At 43.7% G+C, this 19399-nt stretch overlaps 1 protein-coding gene across 1 annotated transcript; it reads right to left on the bottom strand.

Annotated features, from left to right (window-relative positions):
• Positions 1 to 4007: 4007 nt before the first annotated feature.
• Positions 4008 to 18944, bottom strand: TTC5 (tetratricopeptide repeat domain 5). Its single transcript, XM_072624429.1, has 10 exons — positions 18707 to 18944; positions 16806 to 16938; positions 10532 to 10743; positions 10026 to 10176; positions 9450 to 9541; positions 7394 to 7450; positions 6814 to 6960; positions 6444 to 6658; positions 5237 to 5381; positions 4008 to 4634 (listed from the first exon to the last, which is right to left on the bottom strand). Exons 1-10 carry the CDS (start codon positions 18926 to 18928, stop codon positions 4515 to 4517), a joined length of 1494 nt encoding a protein of 497 aa, XP_072480530.1. The 5' UTR covers positions 18929 to 18944; the 3' UTR covers positions 4008 to 4514.
• Positions 18945 to 19399: the final 455 nt, after the last annotated feature.

The following is a 19399-nucleotide window of genomic DNA, read 5'->3' as shown; positions in this document are numbered from 1 at the left end:
CTCCTTTCAAAAGAGAGTTGACCTGGCACCTTGCACAAAGTAGACTCAGTAAGTGATTGAGTTCCTCCTCTTGGCTCTATCCACTTATCCTTGATCCCCAGCAAACGTCCCTCCCGAATTCCTCCTTCCTAGCCACATCTTCCAGCCTGTAAAAGCTTCCAAACATCCCCATTTTTGTCAAGGGCAAAGGCATCCTCATTCTCTTACTCCATGTATCTAGTTTCTTAATACCAGCACCTCTCTCATATTCGCCCCCTTCTCTATAGTCAAACACATATCACCCTAGTTCAGGCCCTAACTCGTCCTTTCTAGATTGGGCTATTGAGGAAGGTATTATTAATCCATTTCCCAACTTCTTCACTCCCTTCTCTAATCTATCCTATGGACAGCTGCAAAATGATTTTTCTAAAGCAGTCAATAAGCATTTCTTAAGCCCCTGCTATATGTCAGGCACTGTGCTAAGTGCTAAGGATATAAAACAAAGCAAAGAGAGTTCCTGCCCTAAAGGAGCTCAGTTTAATAGGGATAAAACATGCAAACTACATATAAATGAGACATATAGAGGATAAACAACCAACACTAAAATGAAGAGGGATTAGGAAAAGCTTCCTGTACAAAAAATATTCCATGAATAAGGGACAGCCAGTGAAAATGACTGCAGCTGAGGGACTGTGTCTTGTTCAAGGAGCAGCACAAGGAGGTCAGTGCTACTGGAGCAGACTGATGAGGGTTTTAAGGTAGAAAGACTAGAAAGGTGGGGGTAAGAGGAACGGAGGTAGGTTGTGAAGGACTTGGAACACCAGATGATTTAATATTTGATCCTGGAGATAATAGGGAGCCACTGGAAATGATTAAGCAGCACAGTAACATAACAAGACCTGCACTTTAGAAAAAAATCACTGGCAGCTGAGAATACAGGAGGGAGAGACCAACCATCAGACCATGAAACTAAGCCAACATGATATGGCCTGCATCAGGGTGGGGGCAATAACAGAGAGAAAGAGGCTTATGTATGAGATATTGTAAAGGTGAAATGAATAGGTTTTGGCCAAAGACTAATGGTGGTAGAGCGGAGTTAGGGACAACATCTAGATTGCAAGCCTGAAAAACTAGAATGGTGGTGCCCTTAACAGAAACAGGGAAGTTGGGAGCAGAGAGGGTTTGGGAGTAAAGAGTTTAAGATGTCTACAGGACATCCAGTTTGAGATGTCTAACAACCAGTTGAAGAGGCAAAAGAAGTTAAGGCTGGGTAAGGAGATTTGAAGAATCATCAGCATAGAGATGACAATTGAACCCACAGGGGCTCAAAAATTAAATAGCATATAAGGAGACTAAGGCCCAGAACAGAACCCTATGGGACATGCATGTCTATTGGTCATGACTTTAATGAAGATCCAACAAAGAAAACTGAGGAGTTGTCAGATAGGAAGAACCAGGAGAGAATGGTATCTTGAACACCTAGAAAAAAGAGTATCTAGGAGAAAAGGGTGATCATCGGTGCCAAAGGCTGCCAAGGCTAAGAAACATAAGGATAAGATCATTGGTAACTTTGAAGAGACTATTTTCAGTTCAAATATGAGGTCAGAAGCCAGATATGAAGAGTGAAAGCAGAAACACCTACTGTAGATGGCCTTCTCAAGTTCAGCCAAGAAGGGCGGGAGATACAGAACAGAGAGGGGAATCAAGTGAGATTTTTTTGATGTGGAAGACATCAAAAAATTTATTGTGGACAATAAAGAAACAGCCAGTACTCAATGAAAGATTGAAGGTGAGTTAGGATGACAATGAGTAATTTGCTGGAGAAGATGGGATGGAATAGGATTATTTGTGCAAAAAACAGGGTTTGCCTTGACAGGAAGGACCTCCTCTTCATGTGAGAGGGGTGGAGGAGATAGTGGCAGAAGGCATCTGAAGAATGAGGGGAGTAGATGGAGCTCTTGGGGAACGGTCTCAAATTCTTTAGTAAAATATGAGACAAGGTTCCTAGCTGAGGGAGAGGGGAAGAAAGATCTATTGGAGGTTTGAGGAAAGATGAAAAGGTTTGCAAGAGCCACTGAAATGACTGGAATAGTGAGTTAATTTAGGGAACAGAAAGGAATTATGTGATTCCTGCCTCAGCAGCAAGCATGTAAGAGAAAAGACAGTGAATGATGAGAATAATCCAAGGCTGAGGCTTTAGCAAAGCACAATCGGTGATGTACAGGACAAGGGATTGACCATATACTTTAGTCAACAAACTGCAGTGGTTCACTACTGCCCTTAGAATCAAATGTAGGCTCCTCTGGTCGACTTTCAAAGCCTGCCCCGACCTGGCCCCAACCCTATTTCCAATGTTAATATATGACCCCCCTCCCCAAATTCTGGAGTCCCCCAAACTGGCCGTCTTGCCTTACATACAATGCTGTCCCCCATGTGTCTAGGATGCATCTCTTCATCCTCTTAGAATTCCCTCTTTCCTTCAAGATTCAACTCAAGCACCACTTTCTCCATGGAGAAGTCCCTGATACTCCAGCTAGTAGTTAAGTGCCCTTGCTTACACAAACTTACCTTGCATTTACTTTGTATTTTACTTATCAACATGTTGTCTCCTTCGGTGGAATGTAAGCTCTTTGAGGGCATAAGCCATTTCATTTTTGTCTTTGTATCCAGCACCAAGTACAGTGCTTGGCCCATAGTAAGGGCTTAATACTTATTGAGTATCTCGTAGGCCTATAGATAGCACCTGGGGCTCTGTAACATCTCTCTGGACAGTCTAGAGGCTGAAATTGCTCCACAAGCCTGATCCCAATGTCCGAGTGCCAACTACCACCGAGGTTCTCACCTTCCATCCCATTTAATTGTGAAAACAGCAACCTGGAAATGGGATGTGTGGCTGCTTTGTTTCTATAGAACCACCAATCAATCTGGGCCATCCTACCTAGAAATCTAACCCTTTAAAAAAAATACACCTCAATGATCACTTTTCTTCACCTAAAGACTATACAGAAATGGAAAATTTCATAAAATAAATTTGCCCTACAAGGTAGTTAGGTCCCTTTATGCATAAACATATTTTACACTTTGTTGATTCTATATGAAAATGTGAAAACAGACAGAATATAACTGACAGGATATAGATTAGAGAACTAGAACTTTCTAAAAGGTAGGACACCGTTAACAGGTACCCTACAAAAGGTATCACATTGCCTTTCCTGGATATTTCTCTGAAGAGGGGATACCACATATCTGGAGCTGAGACTGTAAGAGTTGAAATCAGCAAGATAGAGAATCAAGGTGCTTAGAACCCAAAGATTCCAACAAACTTAAAGAACATCAAAATGTCCTTTCTTACCATGGCATTTTCCACAATCTACTAAAGGCGAGCCAGCGTCACAAAACTAGGTTGTTACCCAGCGAGGACCTATCATTTACTGATTTCTTCACAGAATTCAAGTCTCTTCCCCATCCTCCTCCTAACCTTCTCTGCCCCCATTAAGGTGTCCCCAAAACCTCACCCACTTCCCAAATCTGGAAAAATCCCTAGATCAGCAAAGAAAATGGAAACAGAGGAGGTGTGAGAACACTATGTAGGACAGGAGCAAACCTGCCAATCCACACACAGACTAAAGGAAACCAGGTAGCGGGCCCTAAAGAAATCACAAGCATTTCTGTTTCTCTTGTATCTCTTTGGTGTTAAATGTTTGTTCTACATTTAATTCTACATCTACAGGGGAATTCTGAGTATGGTGGTGACAGGGAAACACAAAGGTTCTCATAGACTAGTGGCCTGGAAAGTGGCAAGAGAGAACACTGACAGGTTTGGTTAAGATAACTGAGAAGTCCTGTGTGGCTTAGAAAGGTATGTTTGGAAATAGTGGGGCCTGGAGGTATTTAGAACCCAAATAAGCTGCCAGACAAGCCTTAATACACCCCCAACTTGCCCCCCTACTCATACAGTCTAAAGCGTGTCAATGAATGTGGGACCAGGAGAAAGAGAAGAAAACTAAACAAACTAGAGGAGGCTCTGCTTTTGTTTTTCCAAATGAATTTAATGGGTGCCCCAGCTCCAGAAAGGGCAAGGCCTTGACTTAAAATAAAAAATAAAAAAAAAGCATTGTCAAAAAACAAACTATAAAAAATTTTCATCCCATTCCCTAGCAATAAATACTGAACTAAGATATATACACATGTGGCTCAGGGAGGATTCAGGAAGCCTTGGGGACCCAGCCCCCATAGCCTCCATAGCCCAGCACCCGCACTCACACCCATCCAATAATCTCAGCCCACAACATTGGGATCAGTGGAAGTAACAGATGGTACCCATTCAAGGGGGCAGGTACTGAAAGGGCTGAGACAGGGCATCAGAAGGACTGGAGGAAGGGAAGCTAGGTTACGTAATAAGGCAAAAGAAGGAAAAATCCAACCCAAACCCATGCCCACCCCTCTGAGTCACTGGGAAAGAGTAATCCAGCCTCTTCATTCCCTGGAACTTCTCTCCATGTCCCCACTTCTTCCCTCGGATGTGAGTCTGAGAGTCATTCACTCTGAGGTCGATATGCCACAGTGGAAGCAGCCTGGCTGCTGGAGCCTTGTGGCTTCCCATTTACCACCAACAAAAGGGGTGTCTCCACACGAATACAGGAAAAGGAGTAGTTCTGGAAGAAACAAGAGACAGAGAAAATCAGTAGGACTCTTGGGTAGTAGGAAATTCCAGAATGGATCCCATCATTCCCTCCTTCTCCTCCTCCCACTCAATATTCATGCACCTCTACTCCATCTTGGATTATCCCAGGTAGGGCTCCAATTGGAACTGAGCATAGAGAATAACTGGTAGCCTTACCAGAGAGAAAAAGGGTTTGGGACAAATCAAGAGGGATTTCTGGGAGAATTTTGCATTTCTCCAATGCTCTCAAGTTAAAAGAAGAATGTTTGGAGTAGGAGGAAAATGACCAGCATGAGCACTGAAAGGATGACATGTTTTTAAGGAAACCAAGTAGGAAAAAAATTTTATAGTAATTGTTCAAATTATAATAAAGCATACTAGCTCACTGTACCTCAGAATCACCCAGATTCACCAAAAGCTGACCCAGAGATTCACTTAGTTTAAAACAAGTGGAGGGATTTCTATCAAAGAGCCATTGTCTCATTGCAGGTCTGGAATAAGATACCCGAGGTCCTGATAAGGGATGAGCTCCCTGTTTTCAGATTTGGTTCAAGCAAAGAAGTCAAGAGAGAGGATCTGGGACCCATTACCCACCTTTCCTTTATGCTGAATTTGATGGTGCCGGAGATGGGGCTCAGGGATAGCCACAGAGTCACCAATGAGTACACCCCAACTCTGTACCATATTATATACTGTCACTGCAAAACAGGGCCCCTCAGAATCCACCAGGCCAAATGTGCTGCCAAGAAATGCAGAGGGAAGAGCATTGGCACACGACCAAAAGCAAGGGTTTTACGAAGAAAAACTAGAGAAATAAAGAAGTGTTTAAAGCCAGGTCCAAGTCTATCATTTTCTGATTATAAGCCCCAAGAAGGCAGGGCCAAGAGGCACGAACGACCATTCTGTATCTTTCCCAAAATACTTCAGACCACCCCATGTATGCAAGGGACACTCAATAACTATTAATGATGATGAACCATCAACCCAATTGTTGTGGCTGAAACCATGCTTCTTGTTTGTCACTTTAATTATGGTCACATCTTCCTCCAATCTTTCTAACTCCTTGCAGTTCTCCACATAAAATCTGAATTGACAAAGCACCCCACAAGCCTGCCTTCCTTTATCCCCTATGCTTTGGAATGGGGGGGGAGGAATAGGATAGTGAAGGGAGGGACATCCTGTTTTCAACAACGTAATAACTCCCAAAATGGAAAAAATCCCTTCACCAATGCAGATAGGCAACTCATCTGAAATCTGTGATCTCAGGAGTACTGCAAGGTCACACAATTGAAATGGCATAAACTGAATCCAGTTCTTCTTAACCATAAAGCTAGCCCTCTCCCCACTACTGTGTCACAGTGTCTCCCATATCTATTTCTCATAATCACCCTGTTTTATTTAATTTGCCCTTTTCTCAACAGCTTTCCTTTTCTTTTTAATCCAATACACCTGGGATAACCTCCCCAACAAAGCTGTATTCCTCCCTTTACTTAAACCTCACCTTAAAGCTACCTGCTGAACTATCCCTTACTTAAAATCCAGGGTAATAAGACCTACCTACCAAATAGGACAAAGCAGAAACTCAGGGAAGATCATCACAAATTTAATAGTGCACCCCTCTGAGGTCAAGGGAAAGACATATTTTATCCATGCAATGACCACTCTTGGGACAGTCAGCAAAGAGAAGCGAGATGACTTTCAACTCTACCCAGAAGCCACTCAGGGTACGGAGGTTAATCAAGTAGGACCTCAGTTGCCAGAGAAAATCCAAGCAGAACAATGGATTAGTAAAGACACTCACAAGGGCACCTTTTCCTCTGTGGTGAGGCTGAACAAAACCTTGCCCAACACCACAGTACCACTGTTTATTCCAGGCTGCAGTGTATTCAGTGGCTTTAGCTCCAGGGCCATCTTCTGTCCAGAGGCTGCCTGATAGCGCCCATCCCCACAAGGACCTAACTGGGCTGGGCGAAGACTTCCCAGCATGTTCTGTAGCTTCTTAGCCTTCACCTTACCCTACAGATAATGAAAATAAAGAAAACAGGTATCAAAAGTCTAGCCCTGCCCCCTAAGCCCCACTGCCCCATCCCAGTCCCACTTCTATCTAGGCTGCCATCCACACCGCCCAATTCCAATCCCAATACCCTACCATGGAAGAGAGGCTGCCATACCTTGCTATCAAGGAGGCTGGTCAATCTATCCAGGAATTCCAGGAGCTGTTGCTCTCGTTGCTGAGGCTCTGGCCAGGCTGGGTCCAGGGCTGAAGCTCGAGAGAAGCCTTCCAGGGCTTCCTCGTAATTTTCCTCATATTTATATAGCTGCATATAAAGAATTGATCAGAATCTTCTCCTCTATGATATTTGTACCAAACAATAATATTAACTAACTTTTGTATAGCACTTTGAAGTTTGCAAAGTTCTTTACGTAAATATATTCTGGTATCTTATTTATATGCTATTGATTTAATATCTAAATAAACACAAATCTTTCCAAACTTCTTCCCTTTTCCGACTGTATCATTTCCTCTCTAACTCCCATGTCTTCCTTCCCTCCCCTTTCCCTCTAGTATCCCCATCCATTACTATAGAAGATAGGACTCACACTCACCCCACTCAAAAAAGAAAAAACTTTACATTTCCTCTAGAAGAATATATCAAGCTTTGCTCTAATCCTACTCAGCTATATCCATAAGTCAAGGCTTAATACATTATCATTTGTATGAGTTATAAATTGTCCTACCACCAGCCTTACCGTAGCCCTATTCAGGTGGAGATCTGGATTGCTGGAGGCAGTCCTGTCCACTTTTTCCTACAGTCAGATATAATAAAAAAGTCATCATTCATTAAGGAGTTCTGCTTCAGGCAAGATAATGGTTACTCTAAACATGGCTTGAAGCTCTCAAGATTTCCTTCCACGATGGAGTCCCCTATCCACTTTCTGTTGTGCAGCTGCTTCTGCTATAGACACAGTGGTTATCAGCTCTACCAAAAAGAGGGGATGAATATCCAGATACTGAAGCCTCATAATGAACCAGAAAAATGGAATTAAAACTTGTGATTTATTTATCCATGTTACTGTTTCATCTATGTTTTGAAAATATTATTATAATTAACCAACAGAATGCTGTAAGAAGGAAATGAATAAATGTGAAAACATTTTGAGTGAATGAGTGACAAAGCCTTTACTGAAGCTATATTCCAGGTACTGTACGAAGCCCTGGGGACACAATGGCAAACAGAGATAATCCTTACTCTCCAAGAGCTTAATAAAAAGGGCTATTTGGGTCTAAGAAGGCACACAGATGGTAAGCGCAACAATAAAACAGGGCAGTGACATGCCCTTTCTGGAGACAAGGGGAGTACCGATGTGATTAGAGTTCTCAAAGCAAGAGGTAGAAAGAGGGAGAAGATACAATTATGTTTTAACTTTAAAAGGAAAATGTGAGACATCAAAGGGATAAACAAGGCTTCGTACAGAACTAGTACAAGGAACCATGACAGAGAGAAATGCCAACAATTCACTGGCAGCCAATGGATTTCACAGTATTTGTAGTTAAGACGGAAAAAATACACATCATCCTACCTCATCTCCTCTGTCTGAAGTAACACTGGACGCATCCAGAGAGATGTTTCTTTCCTAAACTTATTAAAAGTCAGATTAAAAATCATACTCAATCTCTAAGGTCGATATCTGAAACTAGCTGTAATAGAAGAAATGGAAATAGAAGGATGTGAGTTCCTAGCAGAACCACACAGGCCAAACGCATAGTAAGGAAATCTTATATATGTAATACATAGGTGGGTATGGGGGTATATATGCATATACACATGCATGCATATATGCCTATATGCACGTGTACATACGTATGTTACTAGTTTTAAAATGTTTTAAAATCTAAGGTCTGAAAGACAGAAAAAGAGAAAAGGATCCTCTGATAAAGTGTGGATTATGAAGTCTGCTGGAAACCTCCTATGAACCCTAGGGAAGGCATCATCTATTCTTCGAAGAGTTTTCATCAGGACAGAGGCACTGACTGGAAGAGTACAACTGCGGAGCTAACAACGAGTAGCTATAACCTTCTTTTGTTAACAGAAGCAAAAATTATGATGCTGAAAGTAACCTCTCCCTGTGCAAAGAAAAAGATGAAGAAAAGGCAGAGTGGCCAAAAGGCTCTGAAGAGTTAAATGGGGAGTGAGAAAGGCAAATAAATGCTTTCTAAGAAGTTGTGAGCAAGAAGCTGGAGGATAGAAGGAAGCTCTCTGTTTGCAAGGTTTTTTCTTTTAGGAGAAAAGTAATTCTGAAACTGGGAACTATGTCCTACCAGGCCTTCAACACAAAGAAAGGATTCAGGGCATATTTAAGTTTTTTTCCACTTAAACCTAGAAGAATTCCAAGACTAGATTACAAAATTAGAAAATACATACATCATTAGCTTTAAATTTAATCAGACACATATATACATTGCTATTTTTAGCTACTGATTATTAAGATATAGACAATTACGATAAAGTAACAAGAGTTACATTTCTATGGAAAGAGCACCAAGTGATGTCAGCGCATGCCACGTTATTTGATTCAGTGAACAAGGTTATGGGAAGTCTGGACAACTGTCTCATGCTATTCAGCGGGTGACAGTTCCCCGCACATAAAGAAATAAAACAACTCTGAATGACTATCACTGTAAACCCAAACCTGTAAAGTGACAGTAAATGTCTCTCATGATATTTACTGAAAGGCCAACATCATTTCTATTAGGAACCTGTTGCTACCCCACCCCTATCTGTCCCAGGTGACCATTAATACTCACTGCTTGGGCATAAGCACTAAGAGCCTGCTGGGAAATCTTAGGGTTCTGGCCTGCGTTGAAGAAGAGGGAGAGGTATGCGTTCCCTAGGATATCTGAATAAGAAATGCAAAAGCCGTTAAATAAGCAGCACAAACCCAAGTTATTATCCATAATCAGCACAGACCCTTCCATTTCTTCCCATTGGTCCCATGTCTAGGGTGACTATGTCTCATTTTAGAAAGCTCAGAGCAGGAGTTCTTCTCCTAGGGTCTATGAACTTATTTTTTTAAGAATACTTTGACAACTGTATTTCAATACAATTGGTATTGTTTTATACATTTACAAATACTGTCCTGAGAAGAGGTCCACAGGCTTCCCCAGATGACCAAAGGTTCCATGACTCACAAAAGTGCAGAAAGCCCTGGCCCAGACCCAAGGAATAGACTGTGGGAACAGTGCTGACTCAATCCTTATCTGTATTTAAACAGAATAGTTCCATCTTCACAATAACTCAACAGAAAGGTCCCCAGATTTATCAAAAGAAAAATATACCAGTTCCAAAACAAAAGATATGGAATCCTCTAGGAAAGAACTCACACCACGAACGTCCATCACGAACATCCATCTGCACAGCTAATTTGGCCTGCCGGACACTGTCCATGACATGGCGGGAGTGTTCCTCACCAGTCTCAGCCCGCAGCTGACGAAGCACCATTGACAAATTCTGCAGAGAGACTTTGTTCTTGTACTACAAATGAAAGAGATACGCAGTCAAGCCCCTTGAGCCCTCTGACCCTATCTCCTTCAGAGCCCATCTTCTCTCATTTCTAATCTCAGTCTCATGTTTAGCACTCCTCCTCCCATGCCCCAACGCCAGTTTTACATCTAGCTCTGTTTTTCAGTCCTGACTGTCCCTCACCCAAATCCATTACCTTCTCCCTTTCTTAGGCACTTGTCCCTCATCCCCTCTTCCAGGTTTGTTCCTAGTCTTCTAATCTGGTTTAGTTTCAACCTGGCTTTCATACACTGGGAGGAATTCCCAGACAGCAGAGGAATTTCATCCTTTCCATATGTGATTCCTGTAAATATAGCAGGAAGCTCACATGGGAGAGGGCTCCAGAGAAGCAGGTGTGTGCAGCTGCAACATCCCCTTTCTTCCAGTACACCTCACCCAGCTGGTTCCAGGCTTCCACCAGCTCAGGCTCCAGCTTCACAGCCTTCGACAGAAGCTCCTCAGCCTGAGGACTATAGTCTGGCGTCACATTCAGAGCCTTCCCTGTCAGCATAAGAACCCAGGCCTTTTCCTGGGAAAAGTCTATAAAGCAGGAAAAAGTAAAAGAAACTGAAATATGAGATAATCTTAAATGGGATCTTTCCCCCAGGTAATAGCTCTACACCAGTGGGAAGACTCAGGGAAAACTATCAACAAAAGGAATGGATTTCTACTAAGTACAAAACGCTATACAAAGTACTGGGGTCATAAATCAAAACAACTCTGAGATGCCACATCACACCTATCAGACTGGCTAACCTGACAAAACAGAAGATAATAAATGTTGGAGATGATGTGGGAAAGTTGGAACACTAATTCGCTGTTGGTGGAGCTTTGAGCTGATCCAACCATTCTGGAGAGCAATTTGGAACTATGCCCAAAGGGCTACAAAAATGTGCATACCCTTTGACCCAGCAATATCGCTTCAAGACTGTATCCCCAAGAGATCATACAAATGGGAAAGGGTCCTACGTGCCCAAAAATATTTATAGCAGCTCTCTTTGTGGTGGCCAAAAACTGGAAATCAAGGGGATGCCCATCAACTGGGGAATGCTGAGTAAATTATGGTGTATGAATGTAATGGAATACTATTGCGCTATAAGAAATGATGAGCAGGAAGGCTTCAGAGAGGCCCGTAAAGACTTATACGATCTGATGCTGAGTGTAAGGAGCACAATCAGGAGAATTTTGTACACAGCAACAACTACAGTGTGCAAGGATTTTTTCTGGTAGACTTAGAACTTCAATGCAATGCAAGGCCTTAAAAAATTCCCAGATGGTCTTTTAAGGCAAAATGCCTTCCACATCCAGAGAAAGAGTTATGGAATTCAAAAGCAAAATGCAGCAGATCACTTTCGTTTGTATTATGTTTTGGTTTGTTATATGATTTCTCTCATTCATTTTAATTCTTCTATACAACATGATTATGGTGAAAATGTATTTAATAGGAATGTATGTGTAGAACCTGTATAAAACTGTATGCTATCTTGGGGGGGGGGGGGGGGGCGGGGAGGACAGAGGGAGAGGGAGCAAGGGGAAAAAAATCTAAGTTATATGGTAGTGATTGTAACACACTGAAAATAAATAAAAGAAAAGTAAATAAATAAATCATTGCAGGTGAAGGCATGGTCCTTGTCCTCAAGAGGCTTATAGTTTACCTGGGCAACGTACATAAAAAAGACAAAGATCAGAATACAGCAGTGTACGTAAAGTATCAAATGGATGGTACAAATAACTAAGGCTACACAAGTTCCCTGGAGAGAAACAGAACGTTGAGAGAAGACTTCAGGAATCCAAGCTGTCACTGTTGGCTGGAGCTGAGAATTGGTCTGACCATTCTACAAACTAATTTGGAACCATGCCCAAGGAGCTATAAAAGTGCACAGCCTTGGACTCAGCCATACAGTTACTAGGTCTGTATGCCAAGGAGATCAAAGAAAAAGGATCCATACACAAAAATGTTTGTAATAGCCCTATTTGGGGTGGCAAAAACTAGAACTTGTGGGGAAGCCAATGAACTGGGGAATGACTGAACAAGTTATGGTACATACATGTGATGGAATACTGCTGTGCTGTAAGAAATGACGAAGGGGATAATTTCAGAGGCATCTGGGAAGACATATGAGCCAACGCAAAGTGAAGTGAGCGCAGCTAGTACAATGTATTGTGAAAGATTTAGTAATTCTTATCAATACAAGGATCTACCAGAATTCCAAAGGGCTCATGATGAGAAATGCTGTCCACCACCAGACTCAAAGTGCAGACTGAAGCATATTTTATTCCTTTCTTTATCTTCCTTGTCCTTTTGAGTTTTGGAGGGGAGACGGATGGAGGGGAACATAGCTTATGTACCCCATAAATAATGGAAATGTGTTCTGCTTGATTTCATGAGATTAACAGGTATCATATTTTCTTGCCTTTTCAGTGGGTGAGGGAGAGGGTGAAGAAAAGAACTTGAAACTGAAAATTAAAAAAAAAGAATCCAAGATACCACCAACCATATGAAAAATACATTCCTAATCATTAGAGAAACATGAAAATTAAAGTAACTCTGAAGTTCTACCTCATACCCATCAAAACAGCAAATATGCCAAGAAGAAAATGATAAATTTGGGAGCGGTTACAGGAAAACAGACATACTAGTATGCTACTGGTGGAACTGGATTGGTCTAACCACTCTGGAAAGCAATCTGGAACCATGTCCAAAAAGTAACTAAACTACGTATACCTTCTGACCCAGCTGTACCACCATCAGGCCTACCCTCCCAGAGAGATCAAAGAAAGCAAAAAAGAATCTAAGATATTTATAGTAACTTTGCATTACAGTAAAAATCTGGAAACTAGGGGTGTGCCCTCCTAAGGGGTAATGAGTAAATAAACGATGGCACATAAACTGATGGAACAGGAGAGGGTTGTGCAATAAGAAATGACAAAATGTGCAGTTGAAGAAGAACCTGGGCAGATCTCTATGAACTAACACTGAGTGAAGTGAGCAAAACAAAGACAATAGTGAGGAAATTCAAGTCTGAAAGACTTCAGAATCCTGATTAACACAGCAGTAGACCATGAGTCCGTAAGACTGAGGATGAAATACCCACCTCAGGCCCAAAGGGTGATGGACCAAAAGTGCAAAATGAGACACGCTTTCGGACATGACCAATGGTCGACTATGCGTATTTACTATGAGGGTTTACTTTTCTTGTTTTGTTTTAAATTACTGCTCAAACGGAGGGGAGGGGATATAAGAGGGAAAGCTTATGCTTCTACAAACAAACTTTTTCAAGTAAAAAATAAAGAAAGACTTCAAGGAAGAAGTCAGTTCTTCGAGGAAGAACAAGCCCTAAAAATGGAGGAGAGAATCCTAGACAAAGGAGACGGTACAAACAGGCACAAGGCAAAGCTCTGCGAAGCACAGCTGGCAGACAACGAGGAGAGTCTGGCTCAAACAGCGGGGGCCAGTAGGGGACAAGGCTCTCTAGCTTCCAGTCTGTGCCCTCTCGGATTCACCTTCCAGCCAACAAACGGATGCTCTTTGAGCAAAGGTCTGCTGACGTCCCTCCAGAAGCTCTTCAGCTTCCTCTTATCTCTAATCTAAGATACTCTGTTTAACATGTAAAGTTCTTCAAAATGTGGTTTTCCCAGGGTTACTGCACCTGACTCCCTTTCACACTGTACAGTCTGGCTAAAATGGCCTATGTACGGTGGTTTCCTATCCATAACAGATCATTCCTCCTCTGTGCCTTTGCAAAAACTGTCCACCATGTCCCTCTTCACCTCCACCTCACAGAATACTCAGCTTCTCTCAGTCAGTCAGGTAATAAGCATTTATGAAGCATCTACCATGTGCTACACACTATGTAAGCACTAGGTACACAAAAATATATAAATAACAGGAGCTGCTCTCAAGGACGTAATAGCCTAATGGGGGAAGACAGAGCAAAGTTACATACAAACAGGATACGTTGGAGACAACCAACAGAGGGGTTGGGAAAGGCTTCTTGTAGAAGGGAGAATTTTAGTTGAAATCTGAAGGAAGCAGGAAGATCAGGAGAGGAAGAGGAAGAAAACTGCACAAACAGGGTACAGACAGTGAAGATTCCCAGAGTCCAAAATTGGAATACTGTGTTTGAGGAACAGCAAGGAAGTTGGTGTCAAGAGTATGTGGGGGGTAGGGGAAGGGACATGGGGGAGAGGTGGAGGAAATTAAGATGTAAGGAGACTAGAAAAGTAAGAGGAGGCCCAGGTGTAAAGGGCTTCTGAAGAACAAATAAGAGATTTTTTTTTTTATATGATCCTGGAAGACTAGGGAGCCACTGAAGTTCACTGAGTAGAAGGATGGCATAGTAAACCCTTGACTATAGGAAGACCAATTTGACGGCTGAGTGGAGGATGCACTAAAGTGGGGAGAAACTTGGGGCAAGGAGACTAACCAAGAGACTATCACAAGAGGCCAAAGGTGACATGAAGAGGGTTGTAATGTAATTTAAATGGAAAATCTCTCCCATCCATTAATGGGCCCACGTGACCTACCTGGGTCACATGGAGCCTGTGGTTGGAGGAGCTTGCTGAACAGTGGAACAGAAAGAGGCAGAGCTGAGTGAAGTTAGTAAGAGAGCAGTCAGAACTGAAGGATGTAGGCAAGCCCGTAGCTGGCTGTCAGTGTGAGAAGAGCATTTTGTTTAAGGGAAGCCTGCTTATGATTTGTTTAAATGAGTTGGTTTGTGAAAAGCCTAGCAGGGGGAAGGCTTGGGGATTGCACTGTTCTCTGCATTGTTACTGTGCACAGATTTTTGTGCACTGTGATGGATTTGGCTTTCTGGTGTCTGAATAAATGTTTTGGTTCTGTCTTCAATGTGGAGAGTCTGTGATATTTCGCAAATTCAGAAGTGCAAGGGATATTCATGGCCACCAGAGGTACTGTGAATATCACATTGGTGCTACAAGCGTCTGGACCAAGGTAGTGGTACTGTCAAAAGAGAGAAAGTAGTTGTCATATAAGACGTGATATGAAACTAAAGACTTGGCATGGTATTGAACATGGAGATAAAAGAGAGTGATGAGTTGTAGGTTTTGAGCCTGGACAACCAAAAGGATGGATGATAGGAACTTCAACAGTAATAGGGACATTAGAAGAGGAGAGGACTCTTCCCCTATTCCATTTGGAAATATCTAATAGGCAGCTGGAGATGTGAGACCAGAGGTCATGAGAAAGGTTAGGGCTAGATAAGTAGGTCTGGGAATCATCCATATAAAGATGATAATTGAATCTATGGGAGCTATTGAGATCAACAAGGGAAACACTTTTAAGGGAAAAGAAAAGAGGAGGCAAGCCAGAGCCTTTAGTGTACACTCCTAGTTGGCTGCCATGACCATGTTGAAGCTCCAGCAAAGACGACTGAGAAAGAGATATCTGTCAGATGCAGAGGAAAAGAAGCAGGAGAAATTAGAGTTCCAAAAACCTAGAGAGAACACAGCGTCATCCAGGAGAAAAAGGTGATCAGTAGTGTCACAGGCTGCAGAGAGGTGAAGAAGGCTCATAAGTGAGAAAACGCCACTAGATTTGGCAATCAAGAGACCATCAGTAACTTTGGAAAGAGGAGTTTTGGCTGAATGATAAGGTCAGAAGCCAGACTGCAGAGTCAAGAGAGGAGAGGAAAGGGATGTGCTGATCACAGATCTTTTCAAGCTCAATTTACATGCAACCTCCTACAAGAATCCTCCCAACTGTTAACATCTTCCTCTTCTAAATTATTTTGTACTTAATTTTCTAAGCCGATACTGTTTCCTCCCAATTAAATGGTGAGGTCTGTGAGAGTTGTCTTCATATTCCCAGAACCTCAAAGAATGCCTGGTACAGGGATGGCACTAAATAAATACTTATTGAATTAATGAAGTTTTAAAAGGTCATGAAAGGCTTCAGTTCAGACTTTATTCTAAAGATCACGGGGAGCCACTGAAGGTTTCAGCATGAACAATCTGTTGCTACAGGAAAAGTATACAGGCAGCTATGTTCAGGTTGGAAAGGTGAAGTCAAGGAGATTACTGAAATACTCTGGCCAAGAGATGAACCCTTTTACATCACAGTGGTGTGACCTGAGGGTGAAAGGAGCTGAAAGTTTAGGAGATTTGTTATGGGGGTTTTTCAACTACATGCATTAGCTATGGTCTACACCTATCAGAAAGACTTGTTTTCTATGGAATTTGATTGCAGAATGAAGCAGATCATTTTCTTTTGTATTATGTCTTGGTTTGTCTTATGATTTCTCCCATTCATTTTAATTCTTCTATGCAACATGACTAAGGCGAAAATGTATTTAATAGAAATGTATGTGTAGAATCCATATAAAACTGTATGCCATCTCAGTGAGGGAGAGGGAAGGTAAGGGGGAAGAGGGGAGGGGAAAAATCTAAGATATGTGGAAGTGACTACATAACACTGAAAACCAATAAAATAATTTTAAAAATTTAAAAAAATAAAAAAAGACTTGTTTTGTTTGACCAACTAATCATGGCCCCTTTACAGTATATACAAAAGGAGGAAAGGGCTGTTTCACTTCCCAGGCAAAGGAACACTGGTGTTCTATCTTGAATCTTGAGGGTCATACCTCCTGCTTCCTCCATCTTTTGCAGCGTCTTCTCCATTTCTTCTCGTACATCCTGATGCTTCTGACTGGCATACTCAACTGGATGTGTCTCAAAGTAGTGATCCCGAAACGAATAGAGCTGATCCACCAGTTCCTAAAAAAGTACAGGGATAACGCCATCAGTTGAAAGAACAAAAAGCAGAAAGTAATCTGAGATTGGCTGGTCACACAAAGCATCCTGAACTCAGAAACATCAACTCCCTGATACCCTAGAAGGTCAGGACAATAGGTGGGATACCGCAGAGCCACAGATAATAACAAAGCACCTAGGATTCCAGGCTCATATCTCAGGAGTGTTGTGCTTCAGTCTCCATAGAAAATGTGGAAATGTCAGAATAAGATTTCTCTCCTTATCAATAATCTGTTGACACGTTCTTGTCTTGAGGATCTGGACCTCAATCACAAACTTGTCTATTCCACTACTCTTAGTGAGGGCCTGGAACAGAGGCACACAAAAAACCCCATAATTTTTGCTATATACTCACTAGGACATTTTTCTGAGTTCGGCTGAGAAGGGTTAAGGCAGCCTCGAAGGGTCCCTTCGACCTCCAAGAAGTGCATAAAAACAAATCATTTTTCCCAGCTTTCTAACCTGTGATAGGTAATTTCACCTTATTCCTTTGGGCTATTTCTGTGCTTTATATGTGCTGTTTTTTCTGTCTAACCTCTGCAAGGATACTTTGGAACATCCAGTACAAATGAGATCTAATACTAGAGGCATTCTTTGAGTGCCACATTCATCCCCAATCTCCAACCTATCTCCTCCTCTTCTGAGCTGCCCTAATTAACAGGAATCTTTGGATCTTAGTTTTAAACCTGGAAGGAACCTTGGAGATAATCTGATCCAAGTAGAGAAAACTAGGCCTTTCATGACCTTTCAAAACTTCATTAATTCAGTAAGTACCTACTAAGTGCTTTCCCGGTACCAGGCCCAGAAAGTCTCAATGACCCAAGGCCTTACAGGGACCTTACCTTCTGCTTTACAGGTAAACAGTAGCAGACCGTGGATCTGGACCCAAATCCTGGGATTCCTAATCCAACACCCTTTTCACTACACCACGCTGCCTACCCCACTGTAAAATGACTGAAGTAAGAAACAAAGCTGCGCCAAGCTGCTTGGGTTAAAGCAGATGCGGCCACACCTGGCTTGGCAGCGCGTCTTCACAACGTTAGAAACATTGTGACAATCAATGCCTCCGGAAGAGCAGGAATGCGCTACATTGTATACTAAGCTTGCCCTGCCCGTCAGGGCTTACAGAAGGAAGCCCGCTTCTGAACCCGAGGGATTACGGAGATCACTGCGGATACAGCGAATTAAAGCACAACCAAAGCAGCAGGGCACCAGCTCACTGCCACCTGCCTCGGGAGGCCGCTGGCACAGCCGCGGGCAAAGCCCCCCGCTCACCCCCACCCCCATCCCCACCCCCCCCACAATAAAGCCAGGGGCATGAGAGCCGCAAACCGTCTCAGCGGGGGCCAGCTGCAAGGCTGAGAGGGGTGGGGGTGCGGGGGACGAGGAAAGGGGGCCCTACCTGAACACGGAAGGGAGAGTCAGCCCCGCCGTGCCCCTGCCAGCGGAGGAGGAGGGCGAAAGCCCAGGGCACAGCAGGGGGCGCCGGGGGGCACCCAGCTGGCAGGACTAGCCCCGCCCCCGCCGCTGCCAACACGCAAACACGACCCCCACCCCCTGCCCTCCCTGCCCGGGAAGCTTCACCCCCCAGCCCCCCACCCCGGGCCAGGACGCTGCCGCACCCCCAGTAACGGCCCCCACTCAGGAAAGGGTTTCAGAGTCCTGCGCCCCGCACCCCTCCGGCGGCATGGCTGGCGCCGCGGTCCCACCCAGGACGCCCACCGGCCGCTACCTGCAGGAGCTGCACGGGCTGCTTGGCTTCCTCCTCCTCTTCGGCCATCGCTCCTCCGGCTCCAGCCCTCGCCGCCCCCAGCGCTACGGCCAGAGAGAAACAGGAACTCGCGGAGCCACAGCGACATCTAGAGGAGGGGAGGCTCCCTGCGCACGTGGCGCCGCGCCCGAGCTCCGCCCACCCCTCCGTGCCCCCGGGGCGGTGGGCGGCGGGCGGGCGCATCTTCACGTGCCCGTTTCTGTGTGTGCGCGTAGGCCCAAACCTACGGCCACGTGTTCTCACGCCTCACTGCCGCACGGGCACCGCACCTGGGGGGGGGGGGGGGGCAGGAGGAGCTCTGGTGCCAGGCTTGCCCAGGTCGCTGTGGGAGCCTGGGGCACTCCGAATTTCTGGGGACCTCGGGCACTGGGGCTCCCGGCCATTCTGCAGTGGCGGGGATTTCCACGTTATCACCCTCCGGGGCAACCATTTTTACTTCTCTTAGTTGCAACAAAACTTGAAGGTTCTCTTGTAAAGCCTTTTGGTGCGCAGATATATAAAGTGAGGCGTTCATTTACACTCCCTCTCCCCCAGCATCAAATGAAAACATGCCAAATTTATTTTATGTACATCGACATTTCACTGTGATTAGTTTTACATCAGATCCACACGGATCTGGCATTTAGGCAGCGCTTAGCAGTGCCTGGACACAGG

Source organism: Notamacropus eugenii, chromosome 7, assembly GCF_028372415.1.
Source record: "Notamacropus eugenii isolate mMacEug1 chromosome 7, mMacEug1.pri_v2, whole genome shotgun sequence".
Taxonomy (NCBI): Eukaryota; Metazoa; Chordata; class Mammalia; order Diprotodontia; family Macropodidae; genus Notamacropus; species Notamacropus eugenii.
This window is presented reverse-complemented; position numbering and strand designations above follow the sequence as displayed.

Coding starts and splice junctions, on each gene's coding strand:
- TTC5 (XM_072624429.1), bottom strand. CDS start 18,928: ATGCGCCCGCCCGCCGCCCACCGCCCCGGGGGCACGGAGGGGTGGGCG. Junction 16,939..18,706: donor AGCCCGTGCAGCTCCTGCAG/GTAGCGGCCGGT, acceptor GTACTTTTTTAG/GAACTGGTGGATCAGCTCTA. Junction 10,177..10,531: donor TCTCTGGAGCCCTCTCCCAT/GTGAGCTTCCTG, acceptor TTTCATTTGTAG/TACAAGAACAAAGTCTCTCT.